Source organism: Misgurnus anguillicaudatus, chromosome 1 (assembly GCF_027580225.2).
Source record: "Misgurnus anguillicaudatus chromosome 1, ASM2758022v2, whole genome shotgun sequence".
Lineage (NCBI taxonomy): Eukaryota > Metazoa > Chordata > Actinopteri > Cypriniformes > Cobitidae > Misgurnus > Misgurnus anguillicaudatus.
Genome location: NC_073337.2, coordinates 14059846 through 14078314, shown reverse-complemented (window position 1 = coordinate 14078314; position 18469 = coordinate 14059846). Strand labels below are relative to the sequence as shown.

At 37.6% G+C, this 18469-nt stretch overlaps 1 protein-coding gene and 1 long non-coding RNA gene across 4 annotated transcripts; one reads left to right on the top strand and one right to left on the bottom strand.

The window, feature by feature from the left end:
* Positions 1–1169: 1169 nt before the first annotated feature.
* On the bottom strand, positions 1170–10312 carry pfkfb3 (6-phosphofructo-2-kinase/fructose-2,6-biphosphatase 3). 3 transcript variants are annotated; one of them, XM_055190576.2, is made up of 16 exons: positions 10017–10312; positions 8223–8351; positions 7813–7909; positions 7637–7703; positions 7472–7546; positions 7327–7383; positions 7003–7127; positions 6716–6923; positions 6339–6485; positions 6152–6256; positions 5938–6067; positions 5292–5354; positions 5141–5205; positions 4881–5057; positions 4718–4740; positions 1170–2692 (listed from the first exon to the last, which is right to left on the bottom strand). In XM_055190576.2, the coding sequence occupies exons 1-16, from the start codon at positions 10096–10098 to the stop codon at positions 2686–2688; spliced, it is 1557 nt and encodes a 518-aa protein (XP_055046551.2). In that variant the 5' UTR covers positions 10099–10312; the 3' UTR covers positions 1170–2685. The 3 variants fall into 3 exon arrangements, with proteins under 3 accessions (XP_055046551.2, XP_055046549.2, XP_055046548.2); XM_055190574.2 differs by lacking the exon at positions 4718–4740 and having other exon boundaries at positions 8223–8348; XM_055190573.2 differs by lacking the exon at positions 4718–4740 and having other exon boundaries at positions 10017–10311.
* Positions 8344–18441, top strand: LOC129432268 (uncharacterized). Its single transcript, XR_008640037.2, has 3 exons — positions 8344–9876; positions 13821–13972; positions 17878–18441. It is a non-coding gene; the product is annotated as an uncharacterized lncRNA (long non-coding RNA).
* Positions 18442–18469: the final 28 nt, after the last annotated feature.

The following is an 18469-nucleotide window of genomic DNA, read 5'->3' as shown; positions in this document are numbered from 1 at the left end:
TAACACGCAAAATAAATAAACAATAAATTACTTTAGTTCAAATCATAGCTAAAGTGTGTCAACCATTACACTAATCTAACGTTACAGTGTAACAATGTTAACGTTAGTAGCATATAAATTCTTGCCTGGCTGCCAAATCCAGCGGTGATTCATGCTCGTATCTCCTCCTGGTGCGTTGGAAACCGAAACGTTTTTATTTTACACATGGTAATTGTTTCAGATGTTATTTTAGTCACTAGCCAGACCAATAAACAAGCACAGACCGTATAAGTTAATTTAATTTAATTTCGGGGTAGACGGCGGGTAACCGCGGCAACGCGCGTGCGTCTGATGAACCGTCCATGTTGTTTTTATGTTGCTTCGTTTTTCCTACTAATCTTCTTCAGATAATGTTTTTGATTCACTGAAAATTATTATATACTGTAAATCTTTACTTTTATATTAGAAATTTATATTTTGTATATATTCATAAAGGTATATTTACTTTCAGTATTATTACTTTCACATTTACACTGTTTTTCCATTTCAAACTACGTTTGGCAATGTTTGATGAGTTTAATAATGAACTTTTAGTCATATTTTATACATAAGTTATATACAGGGCTGTACTTTTGGTAGTTTGAGAAACCATCATTATGAGGCTTCTTATGTTACAAGGCAAATGGTAATCCAACATTCTTTGTAGCAAATCTAACAATAGGATTCAGTTTTTTTAATTACAAAATCAGAGAGGTTACATAATTTTGTAAGAACCCATGCATGTCACAGCATGAACAGGTTAAAAATGCTAGTCAGCAGTCAGTGGTTGTTTTTTCTAATATTGCCCTGCTGTTGCACGGGGCATTTGGCATGTGACCGATGCCATGTGACCAGCATTGCATGCAAATTGCATCATTTTACATGTAAATTAAGGCTTGACTGGTTACACAACGAGTTTCTATTGAAAACATTTATTTGTTGCAATAAATGAGAAGAGAAATATAAAGGCGAGGCCTATAAAAGTAAAGACAGCACTTAACAGAAGACTGATGTGGTTATGGGTAGGATGAGACTAAATAAAGCCACGTAGCTGACAAAACATTGCAGGATGCTCATTTGGATGGGAAACTTTTCCCTTTATATGACTATTCATGGAAAATAAAAGTGAATGAAGCAAACACGCACATAAATCCTACTTTAGGCTGTTTATTGATCCAATATATGCAAAATAAACAGTTCACCTTCTTCAGAAAAATACATTAGGCTTGTTGATATGCCATGTAATCTCACTAATGAAGAAAGTGCTTGACACGCAAAGGAAAATACAGTCTAGTACAAATAAATAAATATTATTTCATATTATTCCAACAAAAAGGTATCACAAAATAAGGTTCAAGTATCAGAAGCAAACGAATTACATTGAGCCAATATATAACATTGCACCTACTCATGTAATGAATTGATTGCTGTCAATCAATAATAATAGTCTACATGTGTTCTTAAAGCTGGTATTTTAGTCTGCAGGGTTAAAGTGTCATTTGTTTAAGCATTAAGATTTAAAACAGTCAGTTTCAAACTGACTGACTGTAAACATTTGGCTTACAAAAGTCAATGCATCTGCATTTACAATATTAAATACTACTTCAGTCTCATAATCAGACTCAAACAAGACATGCTAACAAAAACTGAAATTATACTAAAATGAACTAAAAATCCCTCTTTTAAACCAAAATGTTTTCTTTTCATATTGAAATGTAAAAAAGCAGCTTAGGCCTGATAGCTCAAGCACTAGGCACTCTAGGGAATTATTATCAGAAGAGTATAAAAATGTGATATCTGACACGCCATTAAAGACATCCAGTAAAAACAACAAATATAAACACTGTTTCACTTAGACCCATAAAAACATACACAAAACACCCTGTTTTTACAACCTCGTACGTTGAATTCGTCCTCAGGTCTTAAAACACAAGATTATTACACAAATAACACACTCGCCATTCAAACTTTACAACCATGTGCATTACACAAATCAATTCAAAATGCATTACAACAACATGAGAACTTTCAAACAGGCTGTAAAACTGCCAGCAGCATTAAAAATAATAAGATTCATTATTGCCCTAAAATAGATGCAAATTGTCTAAATGTGCAATTTTAATGTGCTATTTATTTGCAGCATGGTTTTAAAAATGAGTGCAGAATAGACGTGAATCAGCTCGCAAGTATTTGCGAAGTGATCTTTGGTCTGTTTTAGCATCGTCCTCAAAAGTTAAGGGGCATCCTTACAGAGTCAGTGTTAAAAAAAAAACTCTCGAGACCAAAAATATACAATATAAAGTGTTTCTACCAGTGGTATCCTGTTATGTAAACAGGGAATAGTGTCCCAAAACGTGGGGGCAGTGGACAACATTATTAAGTTGAACGCTTAATCCCTGCTCCGATGTCCCTTCATACACACACACAAAAAAATACAGCTACGTACTAGTACAGACCACAGTACACGTACATTCATTACAAACTCATTAAGGATAAATAAGCAGGTATCACTCAGTGTTCAGTTTTTGGAGATGGACTCTCACTTTTCTAGGAGGGAAAATAGGAAACAGCTTGGCAGGAAATGCTTCCGTGTTGAGTCAAGCGACAGAGCCGAACCTTTTTACAAACAGAGCTGAGGAGTTTCGTGGCACTCTATGGGAAACTTCTTCAGGTTCTGTGAAGAAACAAAACATTCAGCGTTTGGTTAACAATGAAATAAACAAGAAACTACACTTCATGTTTAGGCTAATTTCATATGCTTTAACTACAAATAACGGCAAGGGCAGCACACCTATACTGCCCAACAATAACCCTTCCTGCAATACTTTCTGAAAATACCAGCTAAAACCACCCAAGATGGTTAGCTGGTCTCCCAGCCTGGTTTTAACTGGGTAAGCTGGTATTGCAGGCCGGTTTTAGAGGGGATATGGACACCTTGACCAGCTAAGAAATTGGCCAAAACCGATCTAATCCAGCCAACCATCTTAGGGTGGTTTAAGCTGGACTTTTCAGTAGGCATAGCCATCATTTCACCATCTAGGTTAACTATAGACCCAGTTTAGCCTGGCTATGACTAACCCACTTTTAACCAAAATAAACTTGCATGTCATTTTTGTTTGCCCAAATAACTTGTAAAATAATCTCGCAGTGAAAATGTATTTAATTAGATTTATTTTTGGATGCATCTATGGTTAGACGTCTATCAAATTTTGCCTTGTTTACATCATGGCTGTGTTTTGACCGCTATTAGACATCTTTTAAACACAAAATTGCTTGCTGGGTACAAAAACAGAATGGGACCAAAAATGTATGCAAGTTCCATGTGACCTGGGTATTGGTTTGGTTGACAGCAGGATTAGTTGTTAAAGGACATTGTTTATGATGAAATAGAACGGTTCTGACTGAAATTTGGACATATGATGCCGGCCCGAAAGTGCTCGGTTTCCGTTGCATCAGCCCCCACCTCCACAATGGCTGCATAGGTGCACTAGAACAATCCTTCCCAAAATGCACCAAACCCCCATCTACAAAGACGTGAAACCCACCAAGTGGTCAGGGGCGCTCACTGACATGCCCACACAAAAATCGCCGCAAAAGATGCCCTCCAACAGCTGTTCTAGCATTCGTTGTAAACTTGTGGACCTATTTTTCCAAACGCCTCACACCCGTACATTCTTCCGCTGGGAGCTTAAATAATAGACACTCCAGCCCAGGTGGTGGTATTAATCCGCCTTTGCCAATTGCAAGAATACAAACAAAGTCCCGGCGTGGAGTAATACCGTACCTCACAGCACAGCACATCTAATACAAGTCAATGGAGTTGGACAAAAACTAAAACCTGTTGGAAAGCATCTTTTGCAGCGATTTCCGTGTGAGCACACCAGTGAACACCCCCGAACACTCGGCGAGCCCCACGTCTCCGCAAACGAAAGTTCAATGCATTCCAGAAAGGATTATTCCAGTGCACCCATACAGCCACTGCAGAGGTCGGGCCGACACAACACCACCCGCAAATTCCCGGGCCAGCATCATATGTCCAAATTTCAGTCAAAACCGCTCCATTTCATCACAAACAATCCGAAAGCAGGGCCTTAAGTGCAAAATATCGAACTTGTCCTTTAAATAATATTTTAAAATAAATCTTGTAAACTATTACTATTTTTCTATGCTAGCTTTAACTACTAAACTAGATTTTTTACAATAGGGGTTTTGTGAGTTTTACCTCTGAAAGAACAGCACTGATACCGCTTGTAGGTAATGTAAAAAAGTGCGTCTTTAAGCATGCAAGAGATAAGTGAGAGACAGACAGTGATTTAAGATATTTAAATAAGTACTTGTGCATATCTTTATCACTATTGTGTCTACCGGGGCTGTAATTTTTTAGCAAAAAAAGTCTAATTTTCCATGACCATTATCCACCCCCAGAGCTCACTTTTACTACTCTACTTTTAAGATAATTTCATGGTAATGACTGCAGTTATTATTGGCTAACATAATTCCCACTTGCTGTTTATCAGGGCGAGTCCAGATGCTAAATAATGTTGCTATGATGTCATAATTCTTCCAGCTTAGTTTTAATAAATGGTCCGAATGGAATTGCACGTGAGCTTTGCGTTTTATTACGAATGTTTGAATTGTAAATATCAGAGGCGGTGCATGAGAAAGAGGTTGAAAAAAGGATGAAAGACGACATACTTACAGACAAGCTTCACTAAGCCAGTGCTGAAGTACATAGAGAATGACGGGGATATGTGGATAAAACCAGATGACAGGAGGAAAGAGGAAAGCAGGAAGCATGCAATGATTAAAGTGACCATTTATGGTTACGAGCATGAAGATGTGATACAGTAATAGAGGCTTACCTGCGTTGACAGGGTAAGAGTGGCGTGTGACGTCGAACACAGGGTTAAAGGGACAGGTGACAGCTCTCTGAACTCTTCATCCAGACTTTCAATACGAGGCTTCTTATTGGGCTCAGGACTGGTGAGAGGCGTCACGCTGTTTCTCCTGATCAATGTGCTCGGGCCTCTTTTCACTTCCTAGAAAGAATGATGCAAACTAAGATCAGACTAAAATTGTTTAGCTTGTGTTTGTTTATACAAATCAGTAGGTTTGTGCTTACTTCTGGTCTTTCTCTGTGTGTGTTCACTGCCTCTACATCCAGAGAGATAGATTCAACTTTGCACCCTATGAAATAAAAATGACATATCTCACAATTGCCTCATAGTTATTGACTCAGATCAGGTTTGTCTGTAAAATATTCAAGTCTTTACCATAAGCCACTGGGGTCAGCTTCAGTACTGAATGAAGTGGACATTTCAGGTATGGCATCTCATCTGTTTGTAGGACATACAAGGTTTGAAACGGTTATAATGCGTAAGTGAACAGTTTAAAGGTCACATATGGCATTTTTTTTAAAGATGTAATATTAGTCTCAAGTGTCCCCAGAATGTGTCTCTGAAGTTTCAGATCATTTATTTTAAGATGAAAAAAGCCTAAGTGCTGTTTTTGTGTCTTTAAATGCAAATGAGCTGCTGCTTCCCTGCCCGTTTACGGTCATTTATACCAAAAACATACAACCTTACTTTATTCTTCATAATAAACGCGCTGGTAATGAATTATGTAAAGAATAAAATAGAAATTATGACCAATTGTGGTTTGCATGGTTGTGGATGGGGCCTGTGCAAAGTGATGTAACTTTTGTAACTTGTTTTAGTGCCATTTCTGTTTGAAACATTTCAGGTAACTTATCACATGGGTTGAAGTCAATGACAAACTGAAATAAAATCGTAACCTGACAGCTCAACGTATAATTATTAGGTTAAGGTAAAGAAAAACATTTTTTTTATGTACTCAACAGATTTTTGCTAATTTTTAACAAAAAAAGTGTTTTAAAGTTTGGTTCAATGTTAATCTTACCTGCACTTTTGTCCAGGAAGTACGCGAGAAGACAGCGCATCACAGCTTGATGGCAGATGACAAGAACATTCTCTTGCCGTTCCAGTTCCATGATGACAGGTTCCACTCGCTGAACCAAGTCCTGATATGACTAGAAAAAGACAGAAGCATTTAATTATCGAAAAACTTGGTTGGTTACGGTCAGTCATTTTTGCAATTTTGCCTTAATTCTTACTTCTCCGGAAGGGTAGCGGTAATAATATTTGTCCTGATCCCTCAGAGCGAACTCTTCCGGAAACCGTTCCTTCACCTCATCGTAAGTCATCTCTTCACACACACCCTGCAGACAACAACAACATGCACGCATTAAGCGGGATGAAAAATTGAGTAGACGAAACAGAGATGCGTGCTGGAGAACTTACGGCATCAATCTCATTGAGAGCCTTCCACTGCTCGTACGGCACATGAAGAGCCTCGGCTGTCTGAATACTGCGCCGGAGCTGACTCGTCCAAACCTTCAGGTCATTTAAGTTCTGCTCCTCCATAAACTTAGCAAGAGCACCTGCAAACTACAGAGGAGGAAAGTTTGTTATTCTGGAGAGTTGGACAAAGTAAATACATTTGAGATTTAGTAGTCCTTGGCTAGAACACACTGTTTCGGAGGATACAAATGCGGCCTTTTATTCAAAACACGTCTGTTTGTGCAGGAATATGTCTTTTAAATGGCCATTAAAGGAAATTTAAAAAGCGCATCCCACCCTCACAGGTTAATCCGACTGCTTAATGAGATTCTTTGTACCTTTCGTCCACGTGTAGACAGGCCGGAGTCTCCACCGAGACGGCCCTGTTGGTTGTGCTGGCTCTCGCCATGGCGGCACAGATAGATAGATCGAGGTTGCACGTGGATGTTCATCAGGTAGTAGACAATCCGACTCTGGATATGGTCCTGAATCCGATTGACCAGGAACCTGCGACCAACGTCAATCACTTTGATGAAGGACAAATTCCTGTGGGAACAAAAAATGTGTTAATCTGAGATACGTTTTAGGGATGGAAAAGTGTGTGCGTGCACTTGGGTTTCTGTACCTGTCATATTGGTCTTGGTCAAGAGGCTGGTAGTTTAGTCTGTAACACTCAATCCTTTTCTTAAAGTCCTCCATGGCATCGGTCTTGTTGCAGTCTTGGTAGTCGGGGCATGACACCTTCACTTCCTGTTTATAGACGAATACAATCTTTAGACATCTACCATACTTCATCATCCAGTAATAATATTTATTTATTTATTTATTTATTTATTTATTTATTTATTTATTTATTTATTTATTTATTTATTTATTTATTTATTTATTTATTTATTTATAGTAGCCAAATATCCATAAAGAACTGCTAAAATGTAAAATTCACCCTTACCAAAATATTGCAGGCGATTACAGTTGGGTCATCACAAACTGACTCGATGAAGAAGACCTGCAATAGAGGCACATCTCTATAAGCACATCTTCATCACTGTGGTCTTCATACAGTAGGTACTGATCAACTAGATAACAAGACTGACCTTAAAGCCATTTTCGGCAGCAAAATCCAGAATCATATCCCGTCGGTCTCTGGTCGTGTTTGTTGCATCGAAGACCTGTGAAAAGAGAAGTCGATTACCATCTGCACTTCTTCGCTTGGCTTAACTCTCATGCGTTATGTTTGAATGTTTATAGCAGATACTTACAGCCACTTCACCTTCCTCCTCAGTAAGGTAAATCTTGACATCTCTCAGGGCGGCCAGAGCACACTGCCTGAGAAAAAACAAAATAATGTCTATGTAACTAACTGTAGATGGGTAGAAACATTTACTTATACACCTTGCAAATCGATTATATTATATTACTACGTTCAGCAACTTACTGTCTTATTTTGACGGCATCTTCATTGTCTGATTTGAAGAAATCAAAGGAGCTGTAATGCTTCACTGCCTCACGTCGATATTCGCCAACATTGAAGACTGGAAACACATGAATACAACGATTGTGAATTTGCATTCCCGTGAAAACCGAATACCAACCAAGCTAACAAAATGAATTATAATAAAGAAAAAACGGTTCCATCCTAGTATAATGTGCTGAATTAACTAGTCCGACTCCCCCCAAAGTGTAAACACTGCTGCTCTGTGGTGTTTTGTTTGTTTCCAACCAACCAGACACAGCAATATTGGTTCAACCCATGGCATGAGTTTGAGGCGGGACTATTTGTGGTGGCACTAGTGGTGCATTAATTTTTAAACATTATAATAATTTTTGGTAAAATTATTTTCATACCTTTTGTAGGAATACCAATCCAGTTAAGGTAACGTGTGAGTTTCCTGGATATATAGGTTTTTCCTCGAGCAGGAAGCCCAACCATCACAATGACTGTTGGGGGGTTCGCCAGGTGGGGGCTTCCAACTGCTGATATGCAAAGAGAAATACATAATCAAATCTTGTACTTTTCGAGCTTAAGTATGCAAAAAACAGCATCAGACTGGCATCTAACCTATATTTCATTCTATATTTACATGAAACTGATATCCTTCCAAACATACGACACTTTATATGTACAATTAGGTCACTGTCTGCTTGGAAAGCCTTTTAGAGACCCCTTCAATTGGTCAGTCAGGCATGAACCGGGTCATGCGCACAAATTAATTTAATACTACACATTTACTGCATTTTAATGCACATGCAGATTTCAAACCCTGCTTGCTTTGTCATGCACCTACAGACAGTTAAAATTGACAAAAATAAAGAAAAATTATAAAAATGTACATGCTGACATTTTATACAAGTTGAAACAAAATGTATTTGTCGTTTGTGCATTATGCAAGGATATACAAAATTAAAATTTAAAGTCACACCTTAATACAAATAGCCATTTATTACATATTGATTGTGTGTTGTTAATACATTGCATTATTAATCAGACAAAGTAATCCATATGAGAGACAGAGGGAGTAACAAAGCAGTTTTTCTCAATGAATTATCAACGTCTATTGGCAGGTGGCCATGGGAACTAGAATAGCCGGGTTTAATCTTCGAGAACATCCTTAAAGGACTTGAAGGAAACACGTAACCTCAAACTCTGCTCAGTCAGCAGACATTGATCTTATTAAACTTTTGTGCTGGATGTCCACGTACTGACCAGGCAGAATGTGAAGCACACATTAAATGCAAATTTAAGTAACTCCCCTCCCACTTTTTGTTATTATTCCTAATGATGATTATCAATTAATTTGTATTACTCTAATATGACATAATCCTGTCAGGATACAATTAATGTTAAGACGACCCAATTGAAGGCAGGTACAACTAATACTAGGTTAAAGTAAAACCTCATGCATTAAATAAAAAGTTACATACTAAATGGACATGAACATTTTATTCTTTACATATTTAGATTTGGTTAGCTGATATTTTGTCTAGACATACCTTTTTGTTTTACTAAACATGAACCAAAGAATATATTTAATAACCATTTCGATAAATACCTTCACTATTTATAGCTAACAACCTACATATCACTGATGCAGTTTTGATGAGTAATTCATCTGCACACACGCAAAAAAACAAATCATCTGCACGCACGCCATACGGGCGTAATTTCGACCAATCATCGCTAACTGTGAGTGGTCACGTAGGATTCCTACGCTCCTGCTGTATCGAAGCACGATTTAAAACCGATGTCGTCACCGGTGTCCTTAGGTGTTCGACTTCATGCGGCGCTGCGCAGACGGATCGGCGTATGACGTCAAAGTACCGCGAGAGCGATTCAAAAGCACATCTCCATCGCCAAACTGTCTGCACAGCCCCACACAGGTGTCGGTTGTCATGACAACCGTGCCATATAACACGTTCCTCATGCACGTTCACACAGAATCACCAGAGCGAATGTGGATTCGCCAAATTATTCGTCTGACTATCACTTTAAACTACAAGGGTAAGGAAGCTGAAGTCTCGTTTAGTTCTTTTGTTTCCCAAAACTAGGCATTCATTTTAAACAGGCCTACCGGTTTATGGCCAACATTCATTACAAAACGGTAAGGAAACGTGAATATTATTGCTTACGCAGCCACATACCTTTGCGGGGAATTGAAGGTTTGTCATCCTTAGAGGGAATCCAGATTTTTTGGATCCTGTTCTGGGTTAGTTCCCTTGGCATTCCTTAGTAGGTTAATCGGGAGAATTTCAGACAAAAAACTGCTGTACGGCTTCAAGAATTCCCAGACTTGAGCAAAGTAATAATAAAAACACCTCTTCTCGGTAAATGATCCTTTCGACTTGCTGTGCAAAGACTTGCGCAGGTCTTTGTTTAAAAAATTGTGAATCCTCTCTCTTGAACGTGTTCCGGTATTCTGTATCATCACGTCTGTAGTCACCAGCGGCTTAAATACTCAGCCGGCAATGTGACTGTGTGACGCAACATCAAAGGGGCGCGTCTTAAACGCAGACTGCGCACATGCGCCTCACTGTGGTCAAACACAAACCATTTGTCAATATTTAAAATACGCATAATAAAATTTATACGCAAAATGTTCATGCATGTGTTTAATAAAATTATATTTCTTTATATGACTTTGTAATTTAAATTCTTAGACGCTTTGAAACAAATGGATGTGGTTCTGACGTGATAAAATACAATGGACGGCAGTGCACAAAAGAGAATTTAAAATGCGTGTCACGCGTGGAGTGGGCATCCCCACATGCCTACGTGCGGGGAGTCACTTCAACAAGCCAGCATCTGTCATCCAACCGAAATTGCACTGAGCATCCTCGAACCATATTTTTTCTCTAGTTATAACGGTAGTAAGTCTTATATAGGCAGTCAATGCAGTAGTTTGGTCAATTATTAAGTAAAATAAAATAATTACAATATTATAATTAAAATAATATAAGAAGTTTTATAAATTTAGGCTACTAACTTTACATATCACAGTTAAATTAATAATGATATAAAACTTTATTTACTTAAGCTATAATTTCAAGAATTAAATTTTAGGAGAGATTTGTTAAATATTTAATGTAAATGACCAAATGGTTGCTGTATGTTATTAGCTATTTTTGTTTGTTTTACAAACATTTAAAGAAAAAAGATAAAGATAAATAAATGAATAAACAGAACTGTAAAAATGTTTAAACTTTATAAATAACCCAGTTTATTTAATAAATGCTGTATTCAGAGTTTAGAGTTATTTTTCATGCTGTGTTTTTAACATAAACGCCTTTGTGATATAGGCTAATAATATAATTTAGAAAAATCTGGAAAGATGTATTAAAACATACAAAGAGACAAATGGGACGCAAATGTGTTCACTAAAAAAAACCGTGGTGGCTTTGGGCTTCACTGGATGATGACTCTCACATCTGCACGTACAGGATGAAAACTGAGGGCGTGACATCAACCTAACAACCCTCTCAACATCACAGTTCTGCTTCCCTTCTAAGTAAATGTCTCATAGTGTGATGAAAAGAGAAGCTGTTTAGCACCTATTGACTGTTCACACCGATTCCTTCAAATATTTAAATAAAGGTTCATTAGCAACCGGAAAACAGTTCACTCTTTCTGCCTCTTAGCTCAATATGAAACGCGATGTTTTAACAAAAGAAAGTGATATGTGCATAGGTTTTCCCCGACCTTTACGTCATTCCCTTTTTTTAACTTTGGTTTTTGTTACTGCAATTTGAGGTGAACCTGTTTTGGCTGTTGTGCTAAACCACTTTCACTTTATTACTCATGTTTAACGCGCAAAGATTTGTAAATTAAATATTTTAATATTTATTTAATTTAAATATTGGCGCATTATTTGCCGCATAATTATATTTAAATGGCGCATAATTTGCCCGTGTTAAAGTGCAGCTGGGATGCACCTTAAATAACCTGTTTATGAGCGTTCAGATGACATCCAGACACCTCTAATGACCCTCCCAATGTAAATCTGTGAAAGTTTCCACACAGTAGTAGGTAAAAATCTTCCAAAGACTTGAAACAAGTGGGTGGTTTCATGGGAAGCTCGCGCGTTGTCGCGGTTACGCGTCTGGACAGAACTTAACTTCCAGTCTCTGTTTGTTTAATGGTCTGGCTAGTGGCTAAATTAAATTCTGGAACAAATACTTCTTCGAAAATAACAAATGTTTTGGTTTCCTTAAGACAAGGGAGACAGCGATCATGGATGTGAGAGGAGGTTTGGCAGCCAATATTTACATACATAAACATTTTACACAAAGTTCGCTCAGTATAGTTTTAGATACGCTTATGATTTAAATAATATAGGCAACTTGTTGTTTTTTAGCTTGTAATAAAAAATAAACATATATAACTTTTGTTATTGATTCTTTGCGAGAGTTTACCAAAAATTAGGTTTGTTCCACAAAAGCCGTTTGTTTATGTTGTTACTGTTGAAACCTTCTATAAGAATATAATCCAGATTTGCAAAATGCAGAAGGATTTTTGCCTGGGGGGATGGGGAGAGTCCCCCCCACTCCTGATTACTGAAAACATACAGGTGACAACTTAACCCCCTAAATGTTCAAAAGAAATCTACGCCTTTGTTTGTGCCAGTTAACAACCACCTAAAACCATCCAAAACACCCTAGCAACAACATAGCAAAGTGCAAACAACCAATACTAAGCAATGAATTGCACATCCGCAACTCTGAGTTAGCAACATCTTAGCATAATGGTGACAAATGTTGCACAGACAGGTACCAGTAGTTTAATTTTCTTAAAAAAGCTAAACAAAATATATTAAACTTACTTTAGTAGAGCACAGTCCTGTTCACATATACATAATGAGGTGTCATCCCTAAACCGAATCCTAACCCATAATAAGAACATGTAGTTAAAACTGTTTTGATGGGTAAGCACAAACAAATCAAGTACTGTGAGTAAACATATACTTGGTTGGATACATACATGGTTTAGGATCTTAATGGTTAAGATACTTAATGGGGCACTGGTTTCATATTTTATAAGCATATCTTTAATACAGAAACAAGTTTAAAATGGCCTTGAATTCTTATTGAAACAAGAATATTCAGATACTGCAGCCTATTAAACCACACACTGGAATTTGGGTTACTGTCTGGGACATCTATGCACCCTGAATGGCTCATTGTTTAGTGGTGTGGACCATGAGATCAGTATTTAATTTAACACCTTGCAAAACAACATGCTTCATAAATGATCTGGCCATTTAGATTTACTAAAGCCTTTAATTTTCAGATACTGATAATGTTATTAAACAGACTGCATAACAAAACAAAACAAAAAAAATTGTCAAAATGGCCCCTATCTATCACTGGGACAGTACCCTTTAAAAAGGTCCTAATATGCATCATTTAGTATACATTTATGTACCTTTGAGGTACTAATATACTCTTTGGTACCAATATGCAGGCCTATATGAACTCTTCATAGGTGCAAATGTGTACTTTTGAATGTGTACTGCCAAGGTGACAGCTATAGGGATGATTTTTTTTGTAAGCATTGGACAGTAAACAGTAATGTTGTGTACAGTAGCACAGTGTTACTGTTAACTGTTGATAGAGTTCCCAGTAGTAGAATGAGAGATGAAGCAAAGAAACATTAGCCTGTTAAGACGCAGTTATCTTGAAGCTGTTTCAGAGCTCTCAAGTATAAGATGTCAAAACCAGAAATAGACTGCTGGAGAGAACACGAAACACACACGCAGAAGTGTACACACATTCAGACACACTTCAGATATCTAAGATTTTTAGGAGGTAGATTATATAAAAAATGAATCATGCTTCATTCAATAAGAAGTGTCTTGATGCACTGATAATACTTCAGAACAGTGTACAGGAAGTAAGTGTATTTGGTTCATGATAATAAATGCAATATTTACTCTAGGTGTGTCTTCACAGAATTCCCTGGATGTGATGGCACAGGAGGTTATAAAAATACATCATACTTCATTGGCACCGAGTCACTTCCAGTATTTTATGCAGACTGGCAATCCCATTAACATTCCATCAGCATGAACTCTTGATCTGTTTACAACCTGTTAACAGAACTGGTAATACACAATCCATCCCGTCCAACGTCACACAATATACGTAAGCACAGTCTATGTATATACATGAACAACAACAAATCAACATCAGGGGACATCAACTGTACCTGTAGACAAAAAACATGCATGTAGCAAAACTCCACAAGACAGGGAAAGTTCATTCTAAGTTGAAATTTATTCGAAAATTATCGGACTTGGCAATTAATATTTATTACAGGTGATACCTAAAACAGTGCATAAAATAGCACTTACACACTGCATTAGAGGTGCAAAAGGCTGTGGGTTCAATCCCCAGATAATACATACTAATAAAATGTATACCTTAATATGCACTGTAAAAGTGTCGGCCAGTTGTAAAAATTGAATCCTTTATTAAGCAACACAATTTTAGTTTCCTCTTCTCTTTCCATTTTTTTTGTGTGATAATAATTGCATTTAAACCAAAATTCCTGTCATTTTAGCCATTAAGTGGCTAAATAAAGGTATGCAGCCTTTGGCTGTAATCTTAATTAAACCATCAGCCTACTAAAAAACTAAAACTGTCTGTTGTAAAATTCCTGCAGTCACCCCCACAACTGTAAATAGCAAAAGAATACAAACACCCAATACCTCCAAAGACTCTTGTCCCACACATGCCACAATGAGTGATTAGTATGGCCACATGTCAATGGATGCCAGAAATAAAGGAAACACCGGGTTACATGATTTAAGGTTTGTTTAATTCCTTAAACCTGAACATGAGTAATAGTAAAGTAATGTATTCCCAGACATACATAAGACATTAACCCCCAGTTTCACAGACAGGACTTAAGGCTAAAAAACATGTTTGAGCTTGAAAAAACTTGCACTGACTGATCTTAAAATATGCCAGTGCCATTGATTTGTCTCAAGATACACACCGGTGAAGTCTCTTTATAGGAGATGCTTAAACATCTTATTTAACTAAGGCATAGGCCTGGTTTCACAGATAAGGACTAAGTATGAATTTAGACCAAACACATAGTTTTTAGCAGTAGGCAGGGAAGAAAATCTGAGTGAAAAACAAGGTGTGCCACAGATATTGTAATGCAATACCCCAGAATCTGCAAATCACAAACCAGAATAGACTGGGCTGATGTGTAAATAACCATAAAACAATGAAACTACCCCAGCAAACACTGAATATTTCCCTAACATTTGTTTTTTTTGGTCTCGTTTTTTGGTAACCAAATAATAACGTTCTGGAAACGTTATTTTAGCTTATTTTTTTGCAACCATAAAATCATGTTGGCAGAACGTTGCAGAGCGGTTATTTCTATACGCAGCGTATACGATGCGCGTCCCCGCGTACGCGTCTGACAGCAGTGATATTAGACGCCATTCGCGTTACTGTGGTTATAAACTTACATTTAGTGCCGCCATGACAATAGTGAGCTTTTCCTCCTCTCACACGTTTGCGGCTCTCCCTCAGGATGCGTGCGTCACGTGCAGACCCATCAAACACTAACCAAAAGCCTTTACACTTTGCACAAAATGTAATTATTTGCAGATTAATTCTAATAGTTCTTAAAACGAAATTAACTGAAAGCTTTTAATAAGTTATTTACATGTGTCTGTAAATATTTAGGTATTTTATGATATACATTTTTATTATTGGTGCGTCTCTCACTCTATCATGCAAGCACAGTGTTCGCGTATCCTGCGCAATAGACGCGCAAATGTCTTGTCAAATTTGATTATTTCTATTTTTGCCATAGAAACAATTATACTAGACTAACTAGACTTTATGCCTACCCTTGACTAGACGTAAGATTTTTCTCAGACGTGCGCTACGCCTATGGTGCAACAGGTGTAAATTCTACGTCGGACGTAAAGCGCATTTTACGTCCGGACTAGTCTTACGACCGGGTTTACGTCCAGCTGGTGCAAAAGGCCATATTTGTATAGTATAGTTATCAAAAAAAAAACGAATCTATACAAAACTTTCCCTAATGGTTATTGTTAGGTTATTTTTTCCAAGATGTAACAAATAAAGCATTATATGACCAGATGGTCTATACCAAAGTACAGCTAGGCCTACCCCACTGAAAAATCCAGCTAAAACCAGCATAAGCTGGTAGCTGGTTTTAGCTGGTTTAAGGTGGTTTACGCTGGTCCTCCCAGCCTGACAAAGCTGGTCATGCTGGTGGGCCAGCTGGTATTCAAGCCTGAACAGCTAAGTCCAGCTAGACCAGCTTAAAATGTGACCAAAACACAGCTAGACCAGCTTGCTACACCAGCAAAACCAGCTTCCTACACCAGCAAAACCAAGCTGAAGACCAGCTAAAACCAGCTCACCAGCTTATGCTGGTCTGGATTTTTCAGAAGGGTAAGCTCCCAGGCTGTCAAAATGAATGAACATTGCTCTGTGTGTGTTCAGTGCACTTGCATGTGTTAAATGCAGAGGACAAATTCTGAGCATGTGTTATACTACGTCTTCACATCAATTCAATGAATGTTATCCATCAAATTTTTGAGGAAATTAAAGGCAGGATGCATGATCTCTGAAAGCGAATGTTGATATTTGAAATCACCTAAACAAACATGCCGCTGCCCCAATAGAATCTGGACCTTCTTTTGATAGACCCGTCCCACACATACGCAACCCAGGCAACAATGGTTAGTAGACACACCCCTTACTGCTGAATGGCAACAAGTGTGTTTTGGTAGTCGGCCCGACTCCCTTTTCCAAAGTGTTTTTCAAAAACCATGGACCCCGCTTTTAAGTGAAAACATCAACCCTTTGAATTCTTTGTCTTCATCCAGTAGCTTAAATATGTGAGAATAAGCATTTAAGTGATTTCCGATTGATTTGAAAAACTGCATCTGTTAACCTAAAGATGAATGAAATGTTTATTTATTTGTCAGTAAATATCTGTTTTAAGTCCTCTATATTGTGTTAAAGTCAATGGTTATTTATATAGGCTATTTGAAAATACAATCTTATCTAAATACATATGTGATGCCCTTTCCTCTTCCTGGTATAGCCTACATGCTTCCTCTAAAAAAAAAATAACATTAACTTTCATTGTTGCTGACGATATACATTTCCTGAAGCAACCCATCAGTTTTCCAGACTAACAGACTGTGTCAGCAATATCAGAAACTGGATGGCAAACAATTTCCTTAACCTTAACTACAATAAGACAAAGGTAGGCTGATTAATGAACCAAATAGCACCAAAAAATATTTTCACAAGCAAAACTTAATTGTGATGTTGGAAAGCAATCTATCCTCCGATAGCCACGTTTCTAATGTCACACAGCATTCTTCCATCTTAGAAAAATTTCAAAAATGCACCACATGCTGTTTGCTTCAGATGCCCAGAAGCTTATCCATGTATTTATGACCTTAAGAATTGACCATTGCAACTCATTCCTGGGGGGATGTCATCCAAACTAAGTAAATGAGCTCCAGCTAGTTCAAAACGCAGTTGCAAGAGTACTTACGAGATCATATAAGCCAGATTCTAGTCACCCAAGTATTGCATACATTTACTGCTAATAACCTATAAAATGGTCGAGTACCTCCATATCTTTGTAAGTTACTATCAGAGTACAATCCATGGCAGACATTGCACATGCAAAATTCTGGTCTCTTAATTGTCCCTTGGATATCAAAAGGATCTAAAGGTGGTAGACCCTTATCTAGCCTTCAAGCTATGGACTGACCTTCCCAGCAGTATCTGGGATTCAAAAACACACTTGATCTAAACTAAATACTAATCTTTTTAACCAAGCATTCACCTAATTCAGCTCCTCAATACTTATGAGACAATAGCATGACCTATTGTTGATCAATAGCCTATTGAGCTATTGCACAATTGCTTTTCATTACATATGAGTGGCCTCTATGCAAAAAGCACCTTGTTTCTTGTTGTCTCGTCCTAGGTTCACCAAGGACATCTGGGACATATGGGTTCAATTTCAGTTTGGCGTGAAGCCCAACCCAAACACTGATCTGCCTGATGCCCATCGTCATGCTGCCAATTTAAAGACTACCCTGTGACATCTGACAATTTCCTTGTGCACTTGTAGCAATGGCATTCACTATATTCTATATAGCATATACTGTAAATATAGTGTAGTATATTCTAAATTCTATAAGATATGGAGATGTAATCAGTAACATTGGGTTTTCTCCATTGGGTTACAAATTGTAGCTGTGTTTCGGATTGCAGCTGTAACAATGTCAGATGAGAACTAACCATCCTTTTTAAAGGGGACATATCATGAAAATCTGACTTTTCAATGTTTAAGTGCTATAATTGAGTACCCAGTGCTTCTTAAACCTAGAAAATGTGAAAAAGAACAACCCAGTAACTTAGTTTTGGTAAACCATTCACTGCAAGCATGTGAAAAAATAGGTCATTGATATTTGGCTGCCCCTGTGATGTCAGAAGGGGATAATACCGCCCCTTAATCTGCACTATCCAACCATTGCACTGCAATTTAGTACAGAGATCAACCCATTTGCAATTTT